Below are 26,085 nucleotides of genomic sequence, written 5' to 3'. Positions count from 1 at the left end.
CTCCATACAACACCCGGTGCTCGTCACAGGTGCCCCCCTTCATCCCCATCACCTATGCAACCCAACCCCCTAACCACTTCAGTCTGCTCTCTATTGTTAAGTCTGTTTCTTGGTTCGCCTCTTTTTTTCCCCCAAGATCGTTTGTTTTGTTTCTTAAGTTCCACATAGGAGTGAAATCTTGTGGTATCTCTGACTTGTTTCACTTCACGTAATACGCTCTAGCTCCATCTACATCATTGCAAATAGCAAGATTTCATTCTTTTGATGGCTGAGTAATATCCCATTCTGTCTATATACCACATCTTTTTATCCATTCAATAGTCAGTTGACATGTGAGTGAGTGCTTTCCATAATTTGGCTATTGTTGATAATGTGTCTACAAATATAGGGGAGCATTTCTCCCCCCTCTGGGTAAATACCTAGTAGTGCAATTACTGGATGGTTATGGTTCTTGGTGCAAATATAGTGGGATCAATTCCCTGACTTTTCTTTCTGCTGCTTCATTATTGGTGTATAGAAATGCATTAGGTTTCTGTACATTGACTTTGTATCCTGTGACTTTACTGAATTCATGGTTCTAGTTCTAGCAATTTTTTGGTAGAGTCTTTTGAGTTTACTTTAGAGTATCATGTCTGCAAACAGTAAAAGTTTTACTTCTTCTTTACTGATTAGATGCCTTTAATTTCCTTTTGTTGTCTGATTGCTGAGGATAGGACTTGTAGTACTATGTTAAATAACATTGTTAAGTGTGCACACCCAAATGTACTTGTTCCTGACCATGGAGAAAAAGCTCTGTTTTTCCCCAATGAGAACAATACTGGCTGTGGGTTTACTGTATATGGCCTTTATGATGTTGAGGTATGTTCCCTCTATCCCTACTTTGTTGATGTTTTTTATTAAAAAGGGATGCTGTACTTTGTCCGATACTTTTTCTGCATCAACTGAGAGAAGCATACATTTCTTATACTCGCCTTTATTAATGTGGCGAATCATGCAGACTGATCGGCAAATACTGAACCACGCTTGCAGCCCAGGAGTAAATCCCATGGGATTATGATGAATGATTCTTTTAATGTACTGCGGATTCAGTTTGCGAGCATTGTCCTAAGCATTTTCCATCCATGTTCATCAGAGATATTGGCCTGTAGTTCTCTTTTTCAGTGGAGTCTTTGTTTTTGGAATAAGGGTGATGCTGGCCTCATAGGATGAGTTTGGAACTTTTCCTTCCATTTCTAGATTTTGGAATAGTTTGAGAAGAACAGGTATTAACTATTCTTTAAATGTTTGGTAGAATTCCCCTGGGAAGTCCTCTGGCCCTGGACTCAGTTTGTTGGGAGATTTTTGTTGACTGATTCAATTTCTTTGCTGGTTATCAGTCTGTTCAGCTTTTCTATTTCTTTCTGTTTCAGTTTTGGTAGGTTATATGTTTCTAGGAATTTGTCCATTTCTTCCAGGTTGTCCAATTTGTTAGCGTATAGTTTTTCATGATATTCCCTTAGAATTGTTTGTATTTCTGTGGTGTTGTTATTTCTCCTCTCTCATTTGTGATTTTATTTATTTGGATCCTTTCCCTTTTCTTTTTGATAAGTCTAGCTATGGGTATATCAATTTTACTAATTTTTTCAAAGAACCAGCTCCTGATTTCATTGATCTGTTCTATTGGTGTTTTTTTTTTTAGTTTCTACATCATTTATTTCTGTTCCAATCTTTAATATTCCTTCCTTCTGCTTGCTTTAGGCTTCATTTGTTGTACTTTTTATACCTCCTTTAGGTATAAGGTTAGATTGTTTTGAGATTTCTTTTCTTCCTTCTTGAGGTAGGGCTCTATCGCTATATACTTCCCTCCTGGGACTGCTTTTGCTGCATCCCAAAGGTTTTGGACCATTGTGTTTTCATTTTCATTTGTTTCCATGTATTTTTTTAATTTTTTGATTTCCTGGTTGACCCATGATTATTTAGTAGAATGTTGTTTAACCTCCATGTATTTGTGGTCTTTTCAAATTTTTTCTGGTGGTTGGCTTCAAGTTTCATAGTGTTGTGGTCAGAAATATGTAGGGCATGATCTCATATGGTATGATCTCAACCTTTTTGTACTAATTGAGGACTGATTTATAACCTAGTATGTGATCTATTCTGGAGAATGTCCCATGTGCACTTGAAAAGAATGTGCATTCTGTTGCTTTAGGATGAAATGTTCTGATTATACCTGTTAAGTCCATCTGGTCAAGTGTGTCATTCAAAGCCATTGTTTCCTTGTTGATTTTCTGCTTAGATGGATCTGTCCACTGCTATAAGTAGGGTGTTAAAGTCCCCTACTATTATTGTATTATTATCAATGAGTTCCTTTATGTCTGTTTTTGTTTTATATATTTGAATGCTCCCATATTGGGGACATAAAGATTTAAAATTGTTAGATTTTCTTGTTGAACTGTCCCCTTTATCATGACACAGTGTCCTTTTTCATCTCCTGTTATAGTCTTTGGTTTTATTTTTTTTTTGTTTTTTTGTTTTTTTTAAGATTTTATTTATTTATTTGACAGAGAGAGAGAGATCACAAGTAGGCAGAGAGGCAGGCAGAGAGAGAGAGAGAGGGAAGCAGACTCCCCGCTGAGCAGAGAGCCCGACGCGGGACTCGATCCCAGGACCCTGAGATCATGACCTGAGCTGAAGGCAGCGGCTTAACCCACTGAGCCACCCAGTTGCCCCCAGTCTTTGGTTTTAAAGTCTAGTTTGGTTTTTGAAGTTTCAGTTTATCAAGGTTTCACTATATGTCACCCAAGAAGCATCTTTTAAGAACTCATGTGTAACAAAATGTTAACTAAACTTATAGCAATTATATTAGAACAGTAGCCAAAAAGGCTGGGTAATGCCAAGAAAAATCTGTATATTCTCTAATACAAGCTATCCCTCAATACATGGTCTCCTTAAAGCATAGAACCCCATTTACAGAATCCTCAAAGCAGGTTTATGTAACAGGTAAATCTGTGGGAAGGAACAAGGGGAAATAACTACTTCTCAGAGAAGCACAGTTCCTACTCACCATCATAAACACAAAGGAGATGGTCATGAGAAGTGTCGCTATGGATACCACACTCTGGCCTGCGGCTATGGCCAGTGCCATAGAACTGGCTGAATAAGCCACCATCATAAGGGTGAACATCATGACGAAGAAGGCCTCCACAACTGGTTTCAAGCCTTAGTTGGGAAGGAAAGAAGGGGCTGAATCCAACTGCCAAGGTAACTGTGTATTTGGGATTGCTTACTATACAAAGCACTATAATATTTTGAGAAACTAATACCAGAATGAAGAATATTCATCCTCTTTTCAGCCACCCTGGACCACCAATTTCATTACCAGCCCCCTCCCATTACTGTATAAAGTTATCATAGTTTCTTTTTTATCCTTGTTGCATGAACACATTTCTGTGTAACATCTCTGCTCCTTTATTTGTAATTATTAACAATTTCTGAGTGTTTGAGATGGAGAGCTCCAGGCAACACAACCGGCCCCAATTCTATTGCCTCTTCTTCTAAGAACAAAACTTGTCAAGAGCATATTTTTTTACTCAAACATCACCACATGACTGTTTGCTACCACCGCGTTGAGTAAAGAAACTGGGAAGATAATTTACCTCCCAGTGGTTTCAATATCTGGGGGAATGTCTCCACATTCCAAGTCCCCCAAGACAAAGAACCATATAATTCTGGGATTGAGGCTGGGGTTAAATAAGTTTCCTAAAACTACTTTATAAATGATAATGGACTAATACTATGGATCACAAAATCTGAAGGTTTTGGAACAGCCATCAAAAGTCTGAGGATCTAGGTTCTATATCTAATTCTTCATGACGCCTTTTTTTTTTTTAAAGATTTTATTTATTTATGACAGACAGATCACAGTAGGTGGAGAGGCAGGCAGGGAGAGAGAAGGGAGGAAGCAGGCTCCCCGCTGAGCAGAGAGCCCGATGCGGGGCTCGATCCCAGGACCTTGGGGTCATGACCTGAGCCGAAGGCAGAGGCTTTAACCCACTGAGCCACCCAGGCGCCCCCATGACACACCTCTTATTTATAAAATGGAAGTTTAAACTCAATCAGTTGGTTTTCTTCTGTAGTGCTTTACTTACATATATTTTTAAAATAAAAGATTTATTTCTGATGTGTGTGTTTATGCCTCAGTAAAAATATAAGGACATTCTGGTACAATGAGCCTAGTACACAAATGAATCTAACTACACCTATCAAACAAGTATTTGTATTAAACCAGGAAGTCCTGAAAGTCACTGTCTTTCACTATCTTGAGAGCTTGTTTGGAGGTTCTAGCAGGGGAGCGCAGCTACTCGTATACCCTTGACCGAAGAACGGTCCTCTCCTCTATCGGGGAAGGTCGTCCTCTTCGACCGAGCGCGCAGCTTCGGGAGGGACGCACATGGAGCGGTGAGGGAGGAAGGGGACACCCGCCTAGCCAGCCAGATCAGCCGAATCAACCCTGGCGATCAATGGGGTGACAGATGTCGCAGCCAGATCGCCCTCACATCCGTCTTTCACTATCTTTACGTGTAAACACACAGACACATATCATAATAATACAAATACGTAGTAAGTATCCCAGCTCCTCCATCATAGTCTCATATAGTTTTGTGAATTCTTTCCATGCTGATAAATGACACACAGCATCTTTCAGTAAAATTGAGTTTTATAAGTAGTTTTAAAAGTTAGTTTAGGACAAGTTTAGACAAAAATGTCCTCAGGGAACAGTTATTTCAGAGTATGCATGTGGATAGATGTCTCCTTATCTCACTGGCTTGGCTCAGAGTTTGAGAACCAAAATGAAGCTGGTAAAAAGAAATTGGCTTGCCCTCATATCGAAGAGCAAAGACACAAACCTTTTGTCATACTGCTTACCTAACAAGAAGTATATTATACAAGTAAATATAATACTTGGTAACATCCTCATGGGTAGTAAATCAGATAACAGTTTTCCAAAGAAATAAGACGACACTCTGTAGTATCCACTGATATACTCATGTCTAAAAAAGAAAAATTCATCCTACATTAGTTAAGGAAGGCAGAAACCAGACTGGGCTGCTTGCTTACCTACAGACTTCCGCCACCACCAAGGGTCGAATGACTACAGCTTCTCACATCCTTGAGGTGAACCTCCATCCTGTCAGCATCAGGCACCACTGTGGGTGTGAGCCTCACCTGTGCCGTACCCCCACAAGAGTCTGTGCAATACCCCTCCTCTCATTATACAACTCCCTCTGGGTGCCATCCATTCTGCTCCCTGAGCACCCACTCCCAGTGAGCAGATCTGCATCTCCTTCCTCTCTCCCAACACTGGCTCTCCTGGAAGAATAGCACTCCAGTAGCCGAGCTCAGTTATGGTAGAGGCTTTACTTTGTTCCCATTTCTGATTATGAAATAGGTGGCGGCTCTGCTATCCTCCAAGCTTCCTAAAGCAGCCCTGGATCACTTCTTCTCTCATGACAAAAAGAAAGCGGCACTTCTTCCTTCAACAATCACACCTTTCAACCACACATCCCTGTCAAATCCTGCTTCCTTCCCTCTCCAGCTCTAGATCCCTTCCTCTTCCTGACATCTTCCTCCTGTAATTCCAAACTCCTCCACCAGTATCATTCTCTCCCTCTGGAATGATTCCTTTCTTCCGTATGGGAATATGGGCAAATCTTGTCCAACTTCGAAAAACACAAGAAGCAAAAGGGCCCTTACTTTATTTTAAGGCTGCCCTTTGGCTCCTTCCATCTCTCTCCCATTGAGGGCTAAGCTGGGTCCACATTCTTTGTCAGCTTGACCTCCACACCTTATATGTACTGCTCAGCCTACGACTTTCTCTCTACCAAGCCCCTCTGACTTTGCCTGTGTGGGCCATCATGACTTCTCATTTGTTTAAGAAAAAAAAAAAAGATCCTTTTTTGCCCCTTTATGGCTTGCTTTTTCTGCAGCATTTGGATTTGCTGGCTCTGCCTTAATCTTGAACTCCTTTCCCCCTTAGTATCAAGCCCTTCGTGCTCACAATTGTCCTCCCAACCTCTGGCTGCTTTTTCTCAGTTAATGTGGGTAATCCTCGGGAACCAAGCTGGGACCCAGTACTGGATATGACCAGTTTGACCAACAGCCCCTGATACCGGAGAGCCCCCTTCCTGGAACAGAGACCTACTCACATAAAGAGCTTCTTCTCGACCACAAAGAGCTCCACAGCTGACACACTGCTGAAACACTGGTTGGTCGTCAGGAAGAAGAGCACCCCTGACCTGCAATGAGAGAAAAGGGGTGAGAGGGGGAAGCACTGCAGTCAATAAAACATTCTTAGGTCAATTTTCTAACTGCAAAATGCTCTCCTCAAAGGATACCTCATAACATTAAATAGAAACTGTTCCGGTTAAAACAGGGAAGTACGCGTGCCATCAGCCTTCTCCCCACCATCTCTGGGTATCCACAGTGGTACCCCTCAGAGTCCACAAAGCACAGTCTGGAAGTCATTGTGCTGGGCTGCATGGATTAAACTGGGTTCTCCCCTGCATTCCTACGTTAAAGCCCGAACCTTCAACGTGATGTTATTTAGAGACAGTGAATTTGGGAGGTAATTAGATTTAGATGAGGTCATGAGGGTAGGGCTCTCACAATGGGATTAGCGCCCTTAAAAGACAAGGGAGAGACATCAGAGTGCACGCTCTCTGCTGTGTGAGGACACAGCAAAAAGGTAGCCCCCTGTGAGCCAGGAAGATAGCTCTCGTTGGAACATGACCATGGATCTCTAGATCCTGATCTCCAGAAGTATAAGAAATTGTTGTTTAGACTATTGTTTAAGCCACACAGCCTATGGTTCTTTGTGATGGTAGTCTGTGTTGATGAATATGTAGGTCATAAAAATATCATCATCTTGAATTTTAACTAACAAAAACAACAAGTATCAGGCGTCTGGGTTGCTCAGTGGGTTAAGCTTCTGCCTTCAGCTCAGGTCATGGTCTCAGGGTCCTGGGATCGAGGCCCACATCGGGCTCTCTGCTCAGCAGGGAGCCTGCTTCCCCCTCTCTCTACCTGCCTCTCTGCCTACTTGTGATCTGTCTGTCAAATAAATAAATAAAAGCTTTAAAAAGAAAAAAAAGAGAGAGAAAACAAAATGATGTTTATAAAGGAATAATCTGTGTACGTATAGGAAAAGGAAGACTAATAATGCTTCTTTCTCAGTAAAATAATTAAGGCTTTAAAAGGAAAGTCATAGTTAATCTACACTTTGCTACACAAACGCATGTTATGAAAGCATGCCAACATTCCAAAACTGGTGTTGGGCTTTCCTTTAAAACCATACCATTTCATTGACACTGAGGATGTGAGTTGACACTGAAAGAGCTAAAGTGACCCATCAGTTAAATGACACAAGAAGGGGCGCCTGGGTGGCTCAGTGGGTTAAAGCCTCTGCCTTCGGCTCCGGTCATGATCCCAGGGTCCTGGGATCGAGCCCCACATCGGGCTCTCTGCTCAGCGGGGAGCCTGTTTCCTCCTCTCTCTCTCTCTCTCTGCCTGCCTCTCTGCCTACTTGTGATCTCTGTCTGTCAAATAAATAAATAAATAAAAACCAAAATCTTTAAATGACACAAGAATACGAGAGAACATTTTTAAAAATATAAACCCAAGTTGTACAGCCTCTCAAAAAAATGTCCATAGACACTTAGTAATGTTTTTTAACACCAAAAAAGAAAGAAAGGACTGAGAGAACAGAATGTTTTATTCTTATTTATTTATTCATTTTTTGAGAACAGACTGTTTTATAAGTAAATGTTTATACAATAATTAATGAACAGAAAATAGCCAGACCTGGTACACAGGAGGCTATGTAACTTTTTCCGCACAAGTAAGTCTACTAGCAAAGTAAAAGCTAATTTCAGAAATACGGGACAGGCAGAAAGAAAGAGAACAAGAAGAAAGAAAGAAAGATGGGACATGCAACAGTTTAGCTCGATTTGTTAAGCCTTATATATCCACAATACTATTATGTTCATCATGACTCTGAACTAGGAGGTAATGCTATTCCTTCTAAATCATATGGTTTGTTTTACAGTAAATAATTTTTATTGCTAAATAATGCAAGGTATTCAAATTCTTTTCACTGGTAATCAATATCTACTTATTTTTTTTCCTTTTCTTTTCTTTTTTAAATAATAATAATAGCCATCCCAATTGGTGTCAGGTGATGTGGTTTTTGATTTGCATTCCCCTCATGATTACCTTGAGTAGTCAAATTCTGAGACAGTAAGTATAATGGCACTAAAGAAAGGGAGAACGAGGAATTGTTGCTCAATAGGTACAGAGATGCAGTTTGGGAAGATAAAGAGTTCTGGAGTTGGATGGTTGTAATAGTTGTACAATAATGTGAATGTACTGGGGAGCCTGGGTGGTTCAGTCAGTTAAATATTGACTCTTGATCTTGGCTCAAGTCATGATCTCAGGGTCATGAGATCAAGCTCCACATCAGGCTCCGCCTTCAGCACAGACTCTGCTTGAAATTCTCTCTCGCCCTCTACCCCTCCCCATGTTCACATGCTCTCTCTAAATAAATAAATTCTTTTACAAAGTAATGTGAATGCATTTAATGTCACTGAACTGTATGCTTAAAACTGGTCAAGATGGTAAAAATTAACAACATGTATAATCTGTATAAATTACATATATATATATAGACACACACATACACACACACATTCAGCTTGCAATTCACTGACTTATCCTGATCCTCAGCTGACCCTGTACTTGTCTCAAATTCAAATTCTTAACGGATTTTCACTAGCTTGAAAGATGTAACAGCACTTTCTCACAATCAAGATCCAAATTTACTTACCTATTCTGGATTCCTGTAGGATCATTTTTTAGATCATAGAAAATGGCACCTATAACCAATCCCAGGATGACTGTTACAATTATCTTTTCAAAAAAAAAAAAAAAAGAAAGAAAAAGAAGTTTTAATGAAAGATAAAAACTTAACACACCATTTATTATTACAAGATATGTAATCAAGTCTCTTCATTGAGATACACACTTCCGGTGGTTCAAACAAAGTCCTTGGGTGAATATAAAACAGTGTATATTATAAGACTGCTTTCTTTCTTTATTTTTTTTAAAGATTTTATTTATTTATTTGACAGAGAGAGATCACAAGTAGGCAGAGAGGCAGGCAGAAAGAGAGGAAGAAGCAGGCTCCCTGGTCAGCAGAGAGCCTGATGCGGGGCTCGATCCCAGGACCCTGGGATCATAACCTGAGCTGAAGGCAGAGGTTTTAGCCTACTGAGCCACCCAGGTGCCCCAAGACTGCTTTCTAAATTAAAAAATAATTGATCCATGTGTTGGAGAGGCTGAGAGAACACAATAGATGCCCCGAATGCTAAGGATCCTCCCAGTGATTCACCAAGCCAATTCAAGGTCCAGTTAAGGCTATGAGGCCTGGGAAGGCCAGCAGAACAATGAAAGTGCCTGGCTAAGTCATTGGAGGAGTACAGTCCAAATGGATAAGAGTTCTGATCTGAACTCTCAACCTTTTGTGCCAGTGAACATGCAGTTTTATATTTCAAGAAGTACAAGTAAAAACAGGATATCTTTCTCTTACCATTATAAATAAATACAATTTTTTGAGCACACATAAAAAAAATTCTAACAATGTTATTCTGCATGATAAGGAAACAGGGGTTAACTGACCACCCACCCGACCCAGAGGACAGGGCTTGCCTGCACTGGAAAAGTGCAAAGTCACAGCCACCAAAGCATTCAGCCGGCTCTCTCTGAGGGCACTCAAATGCTGCCACGGCCCTTTCTCTTGTCACAGCTCCTCAAGCAACCTCAGTCCAAGGACCTACAGCCAACAGTGTAGAACTAGGCTGCCAATTCTTAGCCATTCTCACCTGCATTCACTTACTCGCTTGGGGGACTCCTAAGAACACTAAATAAACATCATTTTTGTTTTTAAGACTGACAGAATGGGGGCACCTGGGTGGCTCAATCACGTCTGCCTTCGGCTCAGGTCATGATCTCGGGGGCCTGGGATCAAGCCCCACAGCAGGCTCCCTGCTCAGCGGGAGGCCTGCTTTTCCCTCTCCCACTCCCCCAGCTTATGTTCCCTCTCTTGCTGTGTCTCTCTCTGTCAAATAAATAAATAAAATCTTAAAAAAAAGCAAAAAACTAATCTATAGTCACATGTTAAATATCCCAGTGTTTTCCAAATTGGTTTGATGAGAAAAACCCATGCACCTTAAATGAACATTAAATCCTTTTATACAGATGATCCATTTACTCCAAGGTCGTCCAAATTTAGTTAAATGGCATTATCAGAAGCAAAGTCTCAATCACATAAATAACTAGTTGAAATCTAAGCATGGCTGTAATATTACAAACATGAGATTTATCAGCAGGAAGCCGTAAAGCAGTTTAATAGCCTCATATTCAAACACTTAAAGAACTGAACATACATACCAGATTAAAAACACTAAACCAAAGGTCAGTAAGCTAGGGTCTACTTCTGTTCAGCCCTCTAGCTAAGAACAGGTTTTACCACTCTTCTCAAAGAGTGAGAGGAGAGACTATTTCTTGCCACATTAAATTTAGATGAAGTTCTAATTTGTGGCCATCAGTAAAGTTTTATTGGAACATAGCTATGATCATTTGTTTATGTATTATCTATTGCTCCTTTCTTGCAAAAATGGCAGAGTTGACTACCTGAGACAAAGACCACACGGCCTGCAAAGCCAGAGGTATATACTATCTACCCCTTTACAAAAAAGGTTTGCCTGCTCCTATCCTCATGCCACTATGTACAAATCAGAACAGCAGATGCTCAGAGAGATGCAGTGTTCTATCTTTGTTCTATAAGAGCTCCATGAATCTGAGCACTGTTAGGACTCCTTCTGTGGAACTGAGTTCACTGAGGAGGCAAGCAGGGTGAACACGCGGCCCGGCAGCACGAGGCCTGGGTCTGCAGCTGAGGAAGCCCAGCAACAGAAGATGCAGAATTCTGCTGTATTAGAAAGAGTTCCACATTCCAGAAAGGGGAACCCTCCTACACTGTTGGTGGGAATGCAAACTGGTGCAGCCACTCTGGAAAACAGTACGGTGGTTCCTCAAAAAGCTGAAAATAGAGCTACTTTATGACCCAGCAACTGCACTATTATTATTTACCCAAACGTAATTATTTACAAATCATTTACTAATTCAAAGGGATGTATGCATCCCTATGTTGCGGCATCATCTACTATAGCCAAATTATAGACAGGTCCCAAGTGTCCATCGACTGATGAATGGATAAAGAGGATGTGGTGTATATACAATGAAACATTACTCATCCTAAAAAAGAAGGAAATCTCATCATTCACACAACATAGATGGAGCTAGAGAGCATTATACTAGGCAAAATGAGTCAGAGAAAGACAAATACCATATGATTTCACTCCTATGTGGAATTTAAGAAACAAGAACAATCATAGCGGGAAAAAGAGAGAGGCAAACCAAGAAACAGACTCTTGACTACAGAGAACAAAGAGATGGTTCCCAGAGGGAAGATGGGTGGGTGGATGGGTGAAAGAGGTGATGGGGCTGAAGGAGGGCACTTGTGATAAGCACCAGGGTTTGTACCGAAGTGTTGAATCACTGTATTGTACATCTGAAACTAACAATACACTGTATATTAACTAACTAGAATTTAAATAAAAACTTAAAAAGAAAAAGAAAGAAAAAACTCCACATTCTAATCACATTCTGCCCAGCACTACTGTATGTGTGACTTGGACAAGATACTTAAAAATCACTTTTAGAAAAAAGAGAATTTACACTATTTTCCAAGTAAAAAAATATAATGTATAAATCATACTAAAGAATCAACTCCATTACATTATCTCACTGTTGAAAAAAATGGGTAAACAAGGCTAACTTAATTTATCAGACTTGTTTCCAAATGATAGCAAATCTACTCTAAAAAAATAAAAATTTAACTTTGATTGATAGTACACAGAAGTATTCATATTCTGAGAGAAATACAAAATAATAGTAGCAAAAATGTTTGGAGCAATTAGCAGTATATCTTAAAGAGGGACAGAGATTCTGAGTACTAATACTTAAAAGGCAATAGCACCGAAGTACGAAAATTATGGTTCATGTGGTTAAGGAGTCAATCATATCTTTTTTAAGATTCATTTATTTATTGGAGAGAGAGAAAGATCTCATGCATCCATGGGGCGGGGTGGGAGGGGCAGAGGGAGAGAGAGTCTTAAGCAGACTCTACACTGAACAAGGAACCCAACTTGGGGCTCAACCCCACAACTCTGAGATCACAACCTGAGCTGAAACCAGGAGTCGGCCACTCAACTGACTATGCCACCCAAGTGCTCCAGGAAATCAGTAATATTCTATTAGTGCCAAAAACATGCCATCTTTTGGTACTCAACAGAAATCCAATGACTGATAATAAATAAAATCAACAACCCCCAAAATAACTGGCTAAACTGATTTCCTTAAAAAGAATGGACCACATCAACAGATGTAGTATATATACACAATGGAATACTATGCAGTCATCAAAATAAATGAAATCTTGCCATTTGCAACGATGTGGATGGAACTAGAGGGTATTAGGCTAAGCAAAATAAGTGAATCAGAGAAAGACAATTATCATATTATCTCTCTGATACAAGGAATTTGAAAGGCAGGGTGGGGATTGTGGGAGGTAGGGAAGGAAAAAATGAAACAAGATGGGATCAGGAGGGAGATAAACCATAAAAGACTCTTAATCTCAGGTAACAAACCGAGGGTTGCTGGGGGGTGGGGAGGTAGGGATAGAGTGGCTGGGTGATGGACATTGGGGAGGGTATGTGCCCTGTACCTGTACCCCTGGGGCATATAATGCATTATATATTAATAAAAATTTAAAAAAAAAAAAGATGGACCAATGAACTGGGAATACTAGGGGTTTGTAGAACAGAGAACCTGAGAATAACAACAATAAAGGGGTACAAATCAATGACTACCAACAGAGCCAGCCAAAGGGGAAAAGAACATGATTTCCTCTTCATCAAAAGAAAGTTAATGGGAGAGCGAATAGCCTTATTTAGCAGAACTCAAGCTGCTTACTATGTTGTGTTAATTGCCGACTGTTCAGGTACCTAGTGCTTTCCTAAGATGAGAACTCCTAAATGAAGAAGGTCAATGATGAGGAAGACCATTTGTACACGGGCTCTTCCCTGAGAGAGCAGATGACCCCTGTGACCTTCAGCTGCATTCAGTGGATCTAGATGTCAGCTTCCCTGACCTCCTGACTTCAAATGCAACAACCCCCTTCCACTCTCTCCCACTCTCCTTTCTCTCTCTCTTCCTTTCTCCCCCACTGTGCTTCAACTTTCTCCATAGCTCCTTTTACCATATGACTTGCTATCTAGTTCATTATATATGAATTCATCACCTGTCACTCCTCATAGGAAAACAAGCTCTATGAGAACAGGAGTTTTATTTTCACCCATTTTGTTCACCCCTGTATACAAGCTCCCAAAATGGCACACATAGTCAATGAGGACTTGCTGAATGAGTCAGGAAACGAATGTGTGCAGCCACCAGAAAACCCTAACTGTGGCTAAACACTTCCTTTATTTCACCATCTTTGAAGAAAAGATTTTTCAACAAAGATTACCCATTACAGCTAGTCTAAATCAACAAAAAGTCTTAATTCGGTAGTCCAAAAAAAAACAAAAAAAAAAACAAAAAAGTTTTCCATAAGTAAAAATTTCATGGTGTTTCACTTATGCTGTTGGCTATTTTTATATCCCAAATGGAGTGGGGATAAATAAATGGAAGCTTGAGTAGAAGATAAGCATAACCTTAATAGATTACATCAGAACCTAATGCTCCCACATGATTATGTCCCAGCATAATCCAAAGAATCTGCCAGGTTACCTGAGCTATAGAGGCCTGGGGATTGCCAAGTAAGTTTTTGAATGAACGCTTGGAAATCCATCTGAGTTGATGACAGAAGGGGGTGGCATAGGCGATCTCCTTTAAGGATGAGCTCTTCCTTTTCTGACCCTTTAGGAGTTCATCTAACTCATCTTTCGTTTTTCCGTGGAAGTCAGAGTTGGCATAAAACGCAGCCATTTTTTCTATGAGTGGAGTACCTCTCTTGGAAGGCTCTTCAGTCTCCTTGACTTTGGAATAAAGGTGGATAAAGAAGGGAAACATTATTCATAAAATAACAACTGACTTAGTCCATTTTCCTGGAACCCTTTTCTTCGGTTCTTTCCTAACATCATAATTCTAATGCTTGAGTATAAAAAATTATTAGATCTGTCATTGCTTTATAATATTAGAAAAATAGTTAAATTGCCCGACTGCTTCCATAAACCTAAGAACACAGCAAACCTACTGCCTTTTCCTAACTATAACACTTAAACCCTAATTCTTTTAAAATACACTTCTTACCAGAAGGAGTTATAATTCCTGATATACAAACCTAGTCCTTGTTTTCTTCTATATGCAAATATATAAATTGCCAAGTTTCTTATTTCAAAACATTATATAAATGGGTATTTTTCATGAAATTTCCCCTTAAAAGTGACACTATCACATGAATAGTCATGTATACATTCAATCAAAAATACACCAATCACGGAAAACAAAATCTATGTTGACCAGTGCTATAGAGTGAATGTTCATGTTCCCTCAGGATTTACATGCTGAGGGGCACCTGGGTGGCTCAGTGTGTTAAAGCCTCTGCCTTCGGCTCCGGTCATGATCCCAGGGTCCTGGGATCGAGCCCCACATCGGGCTCTCTGCTGAACAGGGAGCCTGCTTCCTCCTCTCTCTCTCTCTGCCTGCCTCTCTGCCTACTTGTGATCTCTGTCTGTCAAATAAATAAATAAAATCTTAAAAAAAAAAAAAAAGATTTACATGCTGAAACCCAATCCCCACTGTGATCATATCTGAAGGGTGATTAAGTCATATGAGAATGTAGCCCTCATGAATGAGATTAGAACCCTTATAAAAGAGGCCCCTCCTCACTTCCATCATGTGAGGAGGCTTCGAGAAGATGGTCGCCCATCTTTTACCCAGGAAGCAGGTACTCAACAGATACTGAGTCTTTAGTACCTTCACCTCAGACTTCTGGCTCCAGAACTGTGAGAAATAAATGATTATTGTCTAAGCCACCTAGTGTATGGTATCTTTGGTAGGCAGCCCAAACGGACTAAGACAACTATTATCAGAGGACAGCATTAATATAAATTCACAAAGCCATGTTTTCCTGAGCTGCCACATGGTTAAACTTCGGCCAATTCCATTCACAATAATCTGGTACTCTCAACAGATTCACATACCTTCATCCTCTTGGTCCTCTCTGTTCAGTTTCACAGCAGAGGAATCTCCATTAATGACATCCAGGAAGAAGTCTGCAGGGTTATTATAAGGCTCACACTGGTAACCTACAAACAGAAGGCAACTCCGGTATATAAACTTGATGGTCTTAGAAAGTAAAAACTCACTTTCAGGGGTGAGAGAGGTGAGGCAGGGGAAGAGAACAACTTCTCCCTCATCTCGTTCTTTCTTTTCTCCCCTCTTCTCCTTTCACTGATGTACCCTTTCTTTTTTATATATTCAATCACACAAAATTTCAACAATGCTCCGTCTTCCAGAAAAGCAATATACTCAAAACCAACCTTGGACTCCCCAAAAGTCCGAAGTTAATAGCTGGTCCTTATCCATCATAATTCATGAGACCTGAAACAGCTATCAGTATGCTCTGATGCTTATCAGAACTGCTTCAAAAATCTAATTTGGTCCAAGGAGAAAAAATTAACTTTAAAAAAAAAAAAAAAAAAAAAAAGCTGTAGCTAGGACAAATGCTCCTCAAAGCAAGAATGCCAGGGCACAGCAAGACAGCACCTGGGAGAGGCCAGGGGTGTGTTCAGTTCTCCTAGTTCACCTGCCAAATGATCATGCGTTGTGCTGTCATAATTCCAATATAGAGAACAAATCCCAGAGCAGCACTCCCAAGAGAATGTGATTGGCCCAGGTGAATGCTTATCTCAACTCCTCGTGGCATGATCCTCTGAATCAATTGACCTGTAGTTTATTAGGTTCAACTCCCCTAAACCCCCTAGACCTTGTGTGCTTATTAACTTTAAATGAGAGAGATTAAACAAAAATCTTCAAAGATGGCTACTGAATATTTAAAACTGTATTTGGAGTCATGGAGCACCATCTGTAATCCTATCCAAATATCTCTAAAATAAAACAGACTGCATGAGTCATTAAAAAAAATTATATATCTCCATTCTAAATAGAACCAGGCAGTCCAAAACTGTCAGAAGTGTTGGCCCCTCAAAGTAAGACTTACAACGAGTCATTCTATTGACTGGTAAGTCTCTCATACCCCCTCAAAGCCGAAATCTGTAATTTAATGTTACTAGAAAATTTTAAGTAGCATTTTCATGAATCCCCACCACAGCAGATCAACATCCCATAAAAAGGAATGACACGAGAAAGCCTGATCCATAATCTGGACAAGAAGACAAAATATTTGGGGATATTATGAGACCTTTTCAAAAATGTTCAACTGACAGGTAACTGGTTAATGAGGCCAACACATTCATTGAACTGTTAGTGAAAGGTCACCAGAACTGGGAAGAGGGTCAGATATCGGCCCAACAGAAATATTCATACATATGTATGCAGGCATAGTCGAATAGGACAGGAAAGAGACCCTAAAGAACAAGGTAGCACTGTAAAGTGAAGAAAAATTCTAGCACCAAACTCACCAAAGATGTTTTAGAGTGGTGGAAGCCATAGTATGTCTACTCAAAGACCAAAGAGCACTCCTGGAGACCTCCATTGCTCTCTTTCAGGTTTCGTTTAGGAAAGGATCTTATTGTATGAAAAAGTCAAGCATACCTACTGACGCAAAGTACCCCAAGGCCTCCTGGGCAGGCCCATGGAACATTAGCTTTCCTGAGGCCAACAAGGTGAGGCTATCAAACAGCTTGAAGATAGAATAACGAGGCTGATGAATGGAGAAGATGATCGTTCGTCCCTGTTCAGACATCCTAAGTTAAAAGCGAAAAAATAAAAGTCATTAAACATCTAAAACTTGAACATCATGGCAACTTTAATCATCTATTCTTAGTTCGACTTGATTTTCTCTTACCAACTCCTCATTTCATATTATCTGATTGTCAGGAGACCTAAAGGCAGTGCTTTTATGAAATACGAGGGTTTCTAAAGTGAGTTTCATGGGCAGTTGTCATCAACCAGAATATTCATGAAAAATGCAGAGCCCTGGACAGTCTTCTCAGACATATTGGGCCTAATGAATCCATATTTCTAACAGGCACCCAGGTAATCTGTAAGAACACTCAAGTTTGTAAACATATCATGGACTGAATGTTAAAATGATGGTTGTATGCTCCATTTTCACTGATCATTTAAATCTCCTCGCTTTGCAGGAATTGGTTTTCATTCTTTTGCCCTAATGATACAATTAACATTACTGAGTACTTACTATGTCTTTGCTATTATATACGTTCATATTTATCTTAATTCTCACAATACTGTTACCAGGCAGTACCAATAATATTATTACCTTTATGTTAGGGTTGAACGACTGGCCCTAAGTGTCACAGTAAGGGGCGGGGCTGGGATTTGATCCCTGGTCTGATTCCAAGGCCAAAACATTGCTAAACTACATTTACATGGGAGGTACTACTCACAGATAGAAGAAACAAAGGCCAAAATCACTGTTGAAAACCTGTCGTTATTGAAAATATTTTATAAGCGGTACCTATCAATTTAAGCATTTTTCTAAGCACCTAGCATGTTAGCAGTGGGTACAAGGTTGCTCTGCCTCAAAGAGGATCAGGCCAGCAGGCCAGCAGATTCAACCATTTCAGTACAGTGTGGAATAAAAGAAGCTGAAGGTTCCTTATAAGCAAAATGGAAGACCCTAACCCAGTCTGAAGTAACATAAGTAGCACATCAATGGGGCCAACCAGAGGAAGCAAGAAGAGAAAATGTAGTCAAGCAGAAGGAAGACAGCAAACAGACTATGCAATAACAAGGGCTACTAAGGAGACTACAAGTACTTCCGTGTCATTGCAAAGCCCGGATGTGTGGGGAGGGATCGAGGCCAGGGGGAGAGGAAGAAGCTATGAAAAGAGACTGCCCCCTAAAACCAGCCCATGACGAACGAGTCCTTTCACTCAGAAGCTGCAGCTTTCGTCAGAAGGCAAGAAAGAGCCAGTGAAGGACCAGAAGCAGAGAAGTGCTTCCATGAGACAGCTTTGTAGTCTAAGGACCAATGGCATCAATATCAGTATCTCCTGGGAGACAGGAAGATTCGAACTCCATCTCAGAGCAATGGAAGCAATCTGATAATTAACAAGATCCAAGTGATCAGTGTGCACAGTGGTGTGTCAGAAATTCTAGGTTAGAGCCCTCCAACCCAAGGAAAGATGCCTATGTGCTAACTAGTACCAAACAGGATAAAACACAACAGAGCCCAGAGCATTCCACCATCCTCTAATGAACACTGTTAACACACTGACAGATAACATGCATTCCCTAACAGAACCTGACGCATTACTTGGCATCTTCCCTTTATTGTGCAACTGCCATATCAAACTTAAGATGTCTAAAATCTTCCCATTTCTTCTTATCTTGGCACAGAGACTTGCTTACGAGGGCATGAGCATCCGAGGAAGCACAGTAACGACAAGGAGGGGATGTCATAGGAAGATAATGTGTGTGATTGCTTTTAAAAATTTGGGGTGGTAGGGAGCAGTCCCAGAGGTGGTGGGCAGAGGGAATGGCAAGAGTGACTAGTAGATTAGTTATATTTAACAATTAAATTACTTGGCTTAGCAAGTAAAGAAATGTACTGAGATAATGGCAGTTAAGTTTATGCCTGTTTAAAAAAAATCATTTACAGGGCACCTGGGTGGTTCAGTCATTAAGCATCCGCCTTTGGCTCAGGTCATGATCCCAGGGTCCTGAGATCGAGGCCCACATCAGGCTCCCTGCTCGGAGGGAAGCCTGCTTCTCCCTCTCCTGCTCCCCCTGCTTGTGTTCCGTCTCTCTGTGCGTCTCTCTCTGTTGAATAAATAAATAATATCTTTTAAAAAAAAAAACATTTACAAATATGGAAACGCCAAAGACTAAAAAGAACATTCAAGTGTTAGACTGGATTGGAAATATTATGCACTCATGGGTTTTTTGATACACACATGCTAACAGAGCGATGATTCCAGATGTTTGCATGTATCATTCTATTCAAACTATATACATATGAATACAGAATAAAGTAATACTCTAAATATTTCCCTTATAAAGTATAGAACTAGCAGTGCCTGGCTGGCTCAGTCCATGGAGCATGCGACTCTTGATCTTGGGGCTGTGAGTTTGAGCCCTATGCTGGGTGTAGAGATTGCTTAAAATCTTTAATAAAAAAATACAGAAACATATTTCTGTGTTATATATGCACAAACATAAAGCACACACATGTCCACAACTATTTCCTAGGTATGTCTGCTAAGTTGGTCTGGAAGCAATGAAATGGCAGTAGCAGTGAGCACACTAAGTAATTAGACCTTGGTTTCTAAATTCTGACTACAACAGAAGGTACCAGTACTCCCCAGAGAAACATCTGACACAGGAAAAGTACAAGATGAGCCTGGAACATCTTGTTGACCATAAAGTAAAGAACTGCTTGAAGAATGATTAGGGAACATGTCAAAAGGACACAAAAGTCAGACTGAAAGGGCTTCTAATGGCCAAATCAGGGTTAATCTAATCATAAAATAATTAAGTTATATAATCCACTGATCCATTAATGAAAATAAGAATATGAGAAAACATAAATGGGGAAGGAGGAAAAGTTCTTTACAGTAGAATGCCAACTAATATATGTAGAAAGAATGATATAAATAGAAAAATCACTTGGCAACCATCACACCAGTAACTGACAGAGGCAGAAATTGCTAGTATATGTTAAAACTGGTGGGTGGAGATTTGTTGAGGAATAGGGTACGGGCATATTATCTGATCATCTCAAATACCAACCAGTGATGAAGGGAAAAATAGTTACTTCAATGAAGCAGGTAAACCCAGCAGACACCAACACGACCAGGTGGTGGTCATGAATATCACCCATGGTGGGAGAAGTCAAAATCAGGCAGCCCCTGATTCATGCAGAACACAGCATCGTTTCTGTGGTACCCCTGCCAAGAACTCATGGCCTGAGTCTGGTCATGAGAGAACCCTGGGGGCATCCAAGTTGAGGGCCACTCTACGAAATGGACTCTTAAAGATAGACAAGGACTCGAGAGCCAGGAGAGACTGAAAAACTATTCAGGATTAGAAAATACTTAAACAAGAGGTTCTGGAGAACGTCCTAAGTCAGAAAGGAGAAAGAGATAATTCTGGGACAACTGGTGAAGTCCAACTGAAGTCGACGGGTTGGATGGCGGTGATGGCAGCAATGGCGACGTCCCGGCTGGGAGGTGTGGAGGGTGGAAATGGAGGAGGAGCGTCCTTGTTTCCTGGAGTTACACTCCAGAGTATTTAGAGGTGAAGGTATATGATGTCAGGAAAAGACTATGTGGGGTGGAGGGGTAGAGAGAGAGCAAATGCAGATAAACGGTAACAGTTGGGAAATCGCAGTAAGAAGACATGAGATTTCTTTGTACTAGTCTTGTAACTCTTCTGTAAGGTTAAAAAATTTTTTTAATTTTTTGAGATGTCCAAAATTTACCTTCTGAAATTTCTCCTATCGACATATTCCTCCTACTGGGGGAATAAAATAAGTGCAACTATTTTCTCCATTCTTCCATTTTTCAGGCCCTAAATTTTAGAAATTTGTTCTCTCGATAACCACCTCCAATTCATGAACTAACCCTGTTGGTTCTATCTTCAAAACAGATGCAGAATCCACGACTTCTCACCACCTCACCACTACCACCCTACTCAAAGCCAGTATCATATCTCAACCGAGCTAACACAAACAGCCTTCTGACTGGTTTCCTTGTACTCACCTTGCCCAGTTATACAGTTCTTTTCTCTACACAGCTGCCACTCCTCTGTTCTAGAACTCTCTAAAAGTTCCCATGTTACCTAGAGACAATAAAAGCCATCGTTCTTACTGTGGCCTACAAAGCCTGCATAATCTGCCACCCACTCAAGTCCTATTCTAATTGTTATGGACTAACTTTTGTCCTCCCCCACCCCCAATTCACATTGAAGTCCTAACCCCAAGTACCTCAGAATATACCTGCATTTGGAGATAGGGTCTTTGAAGAGATAATTATGGTTAAACAAGGTCATATGAGTGGCCCTTAATCTAATAAGGATCATTGTCCTTATAAGAAGAGGAGAGGAGGCCCCAGATGCACTGAGGGAAAATGAAATGAAGACACACATTGAAGACAGCTACCTGCAGGCCAAGGAGAGAGACCTCAGAAGAAATAATCCTGCTGATGTTCTTATCTTAGACTCCTAGCCTCCCAAGCATGTGAAAAACTAAACTTCTGTTGTTTAAGTCACCCGGTCTGTGGTCCCACATCATGGCAGCCCCAGAAAACGAATCAGTAAGCAACCTCCATTCCCCTTAGTTCACTGGAGTTCAGTTCCTCTGGCTCTTCACGCATGCTCAGGACCCACAGCTCTTCCCTCCAGCGAGGACTCTCTTCCCCAGACATCCAGGCCCCATTCCCTTGCTCCCAACTCACATGTCACATCAGTGAGGTCTTCCCTGACCACCCTGCTATGTAACAGAGCACCCCCACTCCCACTACAGCCATCTTTTGCTACACTCTTAGCCTGCTTCATTTTCTTGATACACTTCTATTTGTCAGTTGACTATTTCCCTCCAACAAAGAAGGAAGACAATTTTGTCTGTTGTGTTCACTCTTCAACTTCCTGCACCGAGAATACTACCTGGTACATCGCAGGGGATCTGATATTGGATGAGTGGAAGAATAATGTTCCCATCGCATTTACCTCTTCAGGAGCAAAAGGACAGCATTTGCTGTGCTTGAATCTAAGCCAGTGGTGGGCTCATCCAGGAACAAGATGGCTGGATCGGTAATAAGCTCCATTCCAATACTAGTTCTTTTTCTTTCTCCTCCAGACACACCACGTATAAATTGAGTTCCAACCTAAAGCACAAATACCGTCATTAACAATTACAACCACAGCTACAACCATTTGTTGAGGTCCTCCAACATGCCAACCCTGTAAGAGGCACTTTATCTCATTATCCTCACTTATTCCAAATAACAAATAAATGAAATTATGGGAGAAGAGGTAGGTTTCTCTTTAATAACATGAGCAAACTGAGGCTCAGGTCGGGAAGTGGCCAAGCATGATATGAATGCCATGCTTAACGGTACTTCTTGTTCCCTATCAAGTCAAATATTTAGTTTTAAGATAGTTAAATTGGAACACTAAAATATATGGCCCGGGCATAATGAAATCACAAAGCAGAAGGGAGACAAAGGTAGGAGAGGAAAAGGGGAAAGCATCTAAAATTTATTAGTCTTCTTACACCCTCCCTCCCCAACCCTCTAAAAGTCCTGGGCGGGGGGGCTGCAAATGGGAAAGTTCACTTTCTATCACACCACATGAGCACCTCTTAAATGATCATAAGGCTTCCCAAATTGACCCTGCCTGATCCCAACTCACTACAGAATTCCTGACTCATTCTTTCAGACAAATCCAGAAGCCGGAATATTCTACAGGGCAACTGGCCCAGTCTTCTCAACTAGTCAATGTCATTGTGCGTGGAGGGCAGGGGGGCAGGGGAAGCAAGAAGGTTTGGGGAGAGGCAGGAAGTAGAAAAGAATTCCTACATTACAAGTCTTCAAAGAGATAACGAGGAAGTGCTACTCATGCCCTTGATTGGATCCTCTAACAACTGAGCTGTAGCCGACATTTTGGAGACAACTGGGAAAATGTGAATGAATATGGCTTAACACAGCTGATATTAAGATGCTGTTAATTTTGTTGGTTAGTAACAGTACTAAGGTAACCTAGGCAAAAGTCTTTTTTCTTAAGACGCAAAATGAGTTGGGGCGCCTGGGTGGCTCAGTGGGTTGAGCCTCTGCCTTTGGCTCTGGTCGTGGTCTCAGGGTCCTGGGATCAAGCCCTGCATTGGGCTCTCTGCTCGGTGGAGAGCCTGTTTCCCCCTCTCTCTCTCTGCCTGCCTCTCTGTTCGCTTGTGATCTCTCTCTCTCTCAAATAAATAAATAAAATCTTAAAAAAAAAAAGATGCAAAATGAGGAGTTAGGAGTAAAATATGATATTTACAACTTTCTTTAAAATATTTCAGAAAGGGCGCCTGGGTGGCTCAGTGGGTTGAGGCCTCTGCTTTCGGCTCAGGTCATGGTCCCAGGGTCCTGGGATCGAGACCCACGTCGGGCTCTCTGCTCAGCAGGGAGCCTGCTTCCCTTCCTCTCTCTCTGCCTGCCTCTCTGCCTACTTGTGATCTCTGTCTGTCAAATAAATAAATAAATAGTCTTTTTAAAAAAAAATATTTCAGAAAAAAAAGCCAAAGCTAGTATGGGATAAGATGTTAACAACTGGGAAATCTAGGTGAATATTATTTGTAATCATACCATTATACTAATTATACTATAGCCATGTAATTATGATAGTAATTAGACTACTCGCTATATTTCTGCTATATTTAAATTTTCATAAAAAGTAAAAAATTTTAAACATATTTTCAGTCAATTAAATAAATTCCAAGAAATCAATAACTACCTTCAGCTCATTTTTCCTGGAATTACATGTAAGGAAGTTAAGGCAGTTGACTGCCTATTGGTAAAGAACTTTAACCTAAAGGCAAAGATTGGAATGCACCTTAAGAAAAAGACAAAATCAAGTAACAGAATCAAGACAAAGGAAATCTAAACTCATAAACTTCTAAAACAAAAATAAATGATAAATGGTGGCATCTCAGCGCTAAGCTTTCAAACAAAATACAAGCAAAATACATTTTACGTTTTTCTAAATTGTCAGACAGTATGACATTAAGCAATAACGAGCAGAAAACCCCCATTCTTCATTATCTCTAAGTAAGGGATATATATCCAGGGGAATTAAACTATCACCACCATACGCTCAGTCGGTAGAGCATGCAACTCTTGATCTCAGGGTTGCAAATTTGAACCCCAACTCGGGTGTAGAGATAACTTAAAAAAAAAATCTTAAAAAAAGAATGCTAAACAATAGTCACCATAATCTTAAAAAGTTCATCTTCACCCAAAGCTTCCAAAGTCTTCCAGGCAAATCTTTCATACTTAGTCACCAACTATAAAACTCCCTTGCTCATCTGGTTTCTTCCTCCTGACTCTGCATAACCACAAAGGGAGTTATTTTTGTCTCTCTTGCCCACAACTGTTATCTCCAACACCTAAGAGCCCAGCATATAACACACAGCCCGTAAGTAAGTACTGGCAGAAGAAAGGAAGATAGAAGAGAGGGAGGGAGGAATGAGAGACAAAAGTGCCAAAGAAAAGGCTATAGAGAAACAACTCAGATGCTACACAAGTTAGAAATAAACCCTACTGGGGTACCTGGGTAGCTCAGTAGCTTAAGTGTCGGCCTTCGGCTCAGGTCATGATCCCACGGTCCTGGGATCGAGCTCCACATCGAGCCCCACACCGAGCCCCGCATCAGGCTCCTCACTCAGCAGGGAATCTGCTTCTCCCTCTCCCTCTGCCCCTCTTTCATTCGTGCTCTCTTGCCCTAGCTCTCAAATAATTAAATAATCTTTAAACAAAAAAAAAGAAGAAAGAAAAAAGAAACCGCACTTTGATGAAATATAATTTTGAAAGCCAAATTACAGCAAAGTGAAACATAGAGCCAGAACCCTAGGATTTTTGTCATTTAAAAGTTCCGAAATATACCTCAAAAGCAATGGCACAAAGTCTCCTGGAGGAACAGGAAGGAGAGCTAAAAGGGGAAAGAAAGCAGGAAGAAGGAAAGTTAGTGGAAAGCTACAGCTGAGACCCAACAAATAGTGTGAGAGCGTCCAGAGCTATAATCATGGGGAAAGGGCCTCGTGTTCCTCGCAAAGGCACTTCTACGCACTAGACCACCCTGCCACGCTTCATTTCCAGGATCCAAATATTTTTAGGTTGTTCTTTAACCTGGTTAATTTCCATCTTCACATTATGTAACAAGTCGCATTTCTGTATATTACAGAGAGCAGCCACTTCTGAGCATGCACATTGTAGAAAACTTCTGCGTAAGAGTTACACTATCCACACAGGTGAGATCTTAATGCTGGCTACGACCCTATCTTGTTTTTTCACATTACCTTGGAATCTGCCACTTTATCCAGACCTAACTGCTGAATGACCTTGTTAATTCGCTCATTTTTTTCATGACTTGTCATGGTTATCGGAAGCCGGAGAGCTGCTGAGAACTGTAAATTTTCTCTCACTGTCAGAGTTCCCATCACGACATCATCCTTGAAGCAAAATGGCATTTTAACAAGACATATTAGGTTTTTTATAATACCATCTCACTTAAGCACATGTAACTTCATCCCCAAGAATATCATATCCAACATAAAGTTCTAGCTAATGAGGAACTTGCAGATAGACAAATGACAGCAACTCCAAATACAGACAGCTGGAAAAGCAGATGGCGTAATTTTCATTCCCTATCTGTACATCCAAGTCGACACAGGTAATTATGATTACTACTAGCAGACATGTCCAGACTGCTTTACACAAATTTAGCAAAACATCTTTCTAAGCTAGGGGAAGGAGAGAGGAGAAGGTAGGACAAAAAAGGAGACCAGTAGTGTCTTGTGGAAATCAGAACTAGAATGGATATCATTGCCCTTTGGAGGTTAGATTCCAGATTCTTCCTGCCTTTTCATTTAACACCACTCCGAATCTTAGCAAGGGATTATGAAAAGCTGGTGTGAAGGAAACTGGTTCCATTCACATGTCATTTGGTCAGCTGGAAGTACACTGACCTATCAACAAAGGCATTTGCCCATACGGAAATAGAAGAAGGCTAAAATACAAATCCACAAATACT

The 26,085-nt window shown here is 40.7% G+C and overlaps 1 protein-coding gene across 3 annotated transcripts in view; it reads right to left on the bottom strand.

Annotated features, from left to right (window-relative positions):
- ABCG2 (ATP binding cassette subfamily G member 2 (Junior blood group)) overlaps window positions 1-26,085 on the bottom strand; it is a 166,817-nt gene that overhangs the window by 5,092 nt on the left and 135,640 nt on the right. For all 3 annotated transcript variants that reach the window (XM_045987993.1, XM_045987984.1, XM_045987972.1), the window contains exons 5-13: window positions 25,352-25,504; window positions 22,027-22,184; window positions 16,930-17,081; window positions 15,357-15,461; window positions 13,942-14,189; window positions 8,858-8,940; window positions 6,183-6,272; window positions 4,903-5,027; window positions 3,041-3,195 (exon numbers count right to left, since the gene is read on the bottom strand). In XM_045987993.1, coding sequence (XP_045843949.1) covers window positions 3,041-3,195; window positions 4,903-5,027; window positions 6,183-6,272; window positions 8,858-8,940; window positions 13,942-14,189; window positions 15,357-15,461; window positions 16,930-17,081; window positions 22,027-22,184; window positions 25,352-25,504 — 1,269 coding nt within the window. The remainder of the gene's footprint in view (window positions 1-3,040; window positions 3,196-4,902; window positions 5,028-6,182; window positions 6,273-8,857; window positions 8,941-13,941; window positions 14,190-15,356; window positions 15,462-16,929; window positions 17,082-22,026; window positions 22,185-25,351; window positions 25,505-26,085) is intronic.

This window comes from Meles meles, chromosome 2 (assembly GCF_922984935.1).
Source record: "Meles meles chromosome 2, mMelMel3.1 paternal haplotype, whole genome shotgun sequence".
In the NCBI taxonomy this organism is placed as follows: Eukaryota; Metazoa; Chordata; class Mammalia; order Carnivora; family Mustelidae; genus Meles; species Meles meles.
The sequence above is the reverse complement of the archived record's forward strand: the minus strand, read 5'-3'. Positions and strand labels throughout refer to the sequence as shown.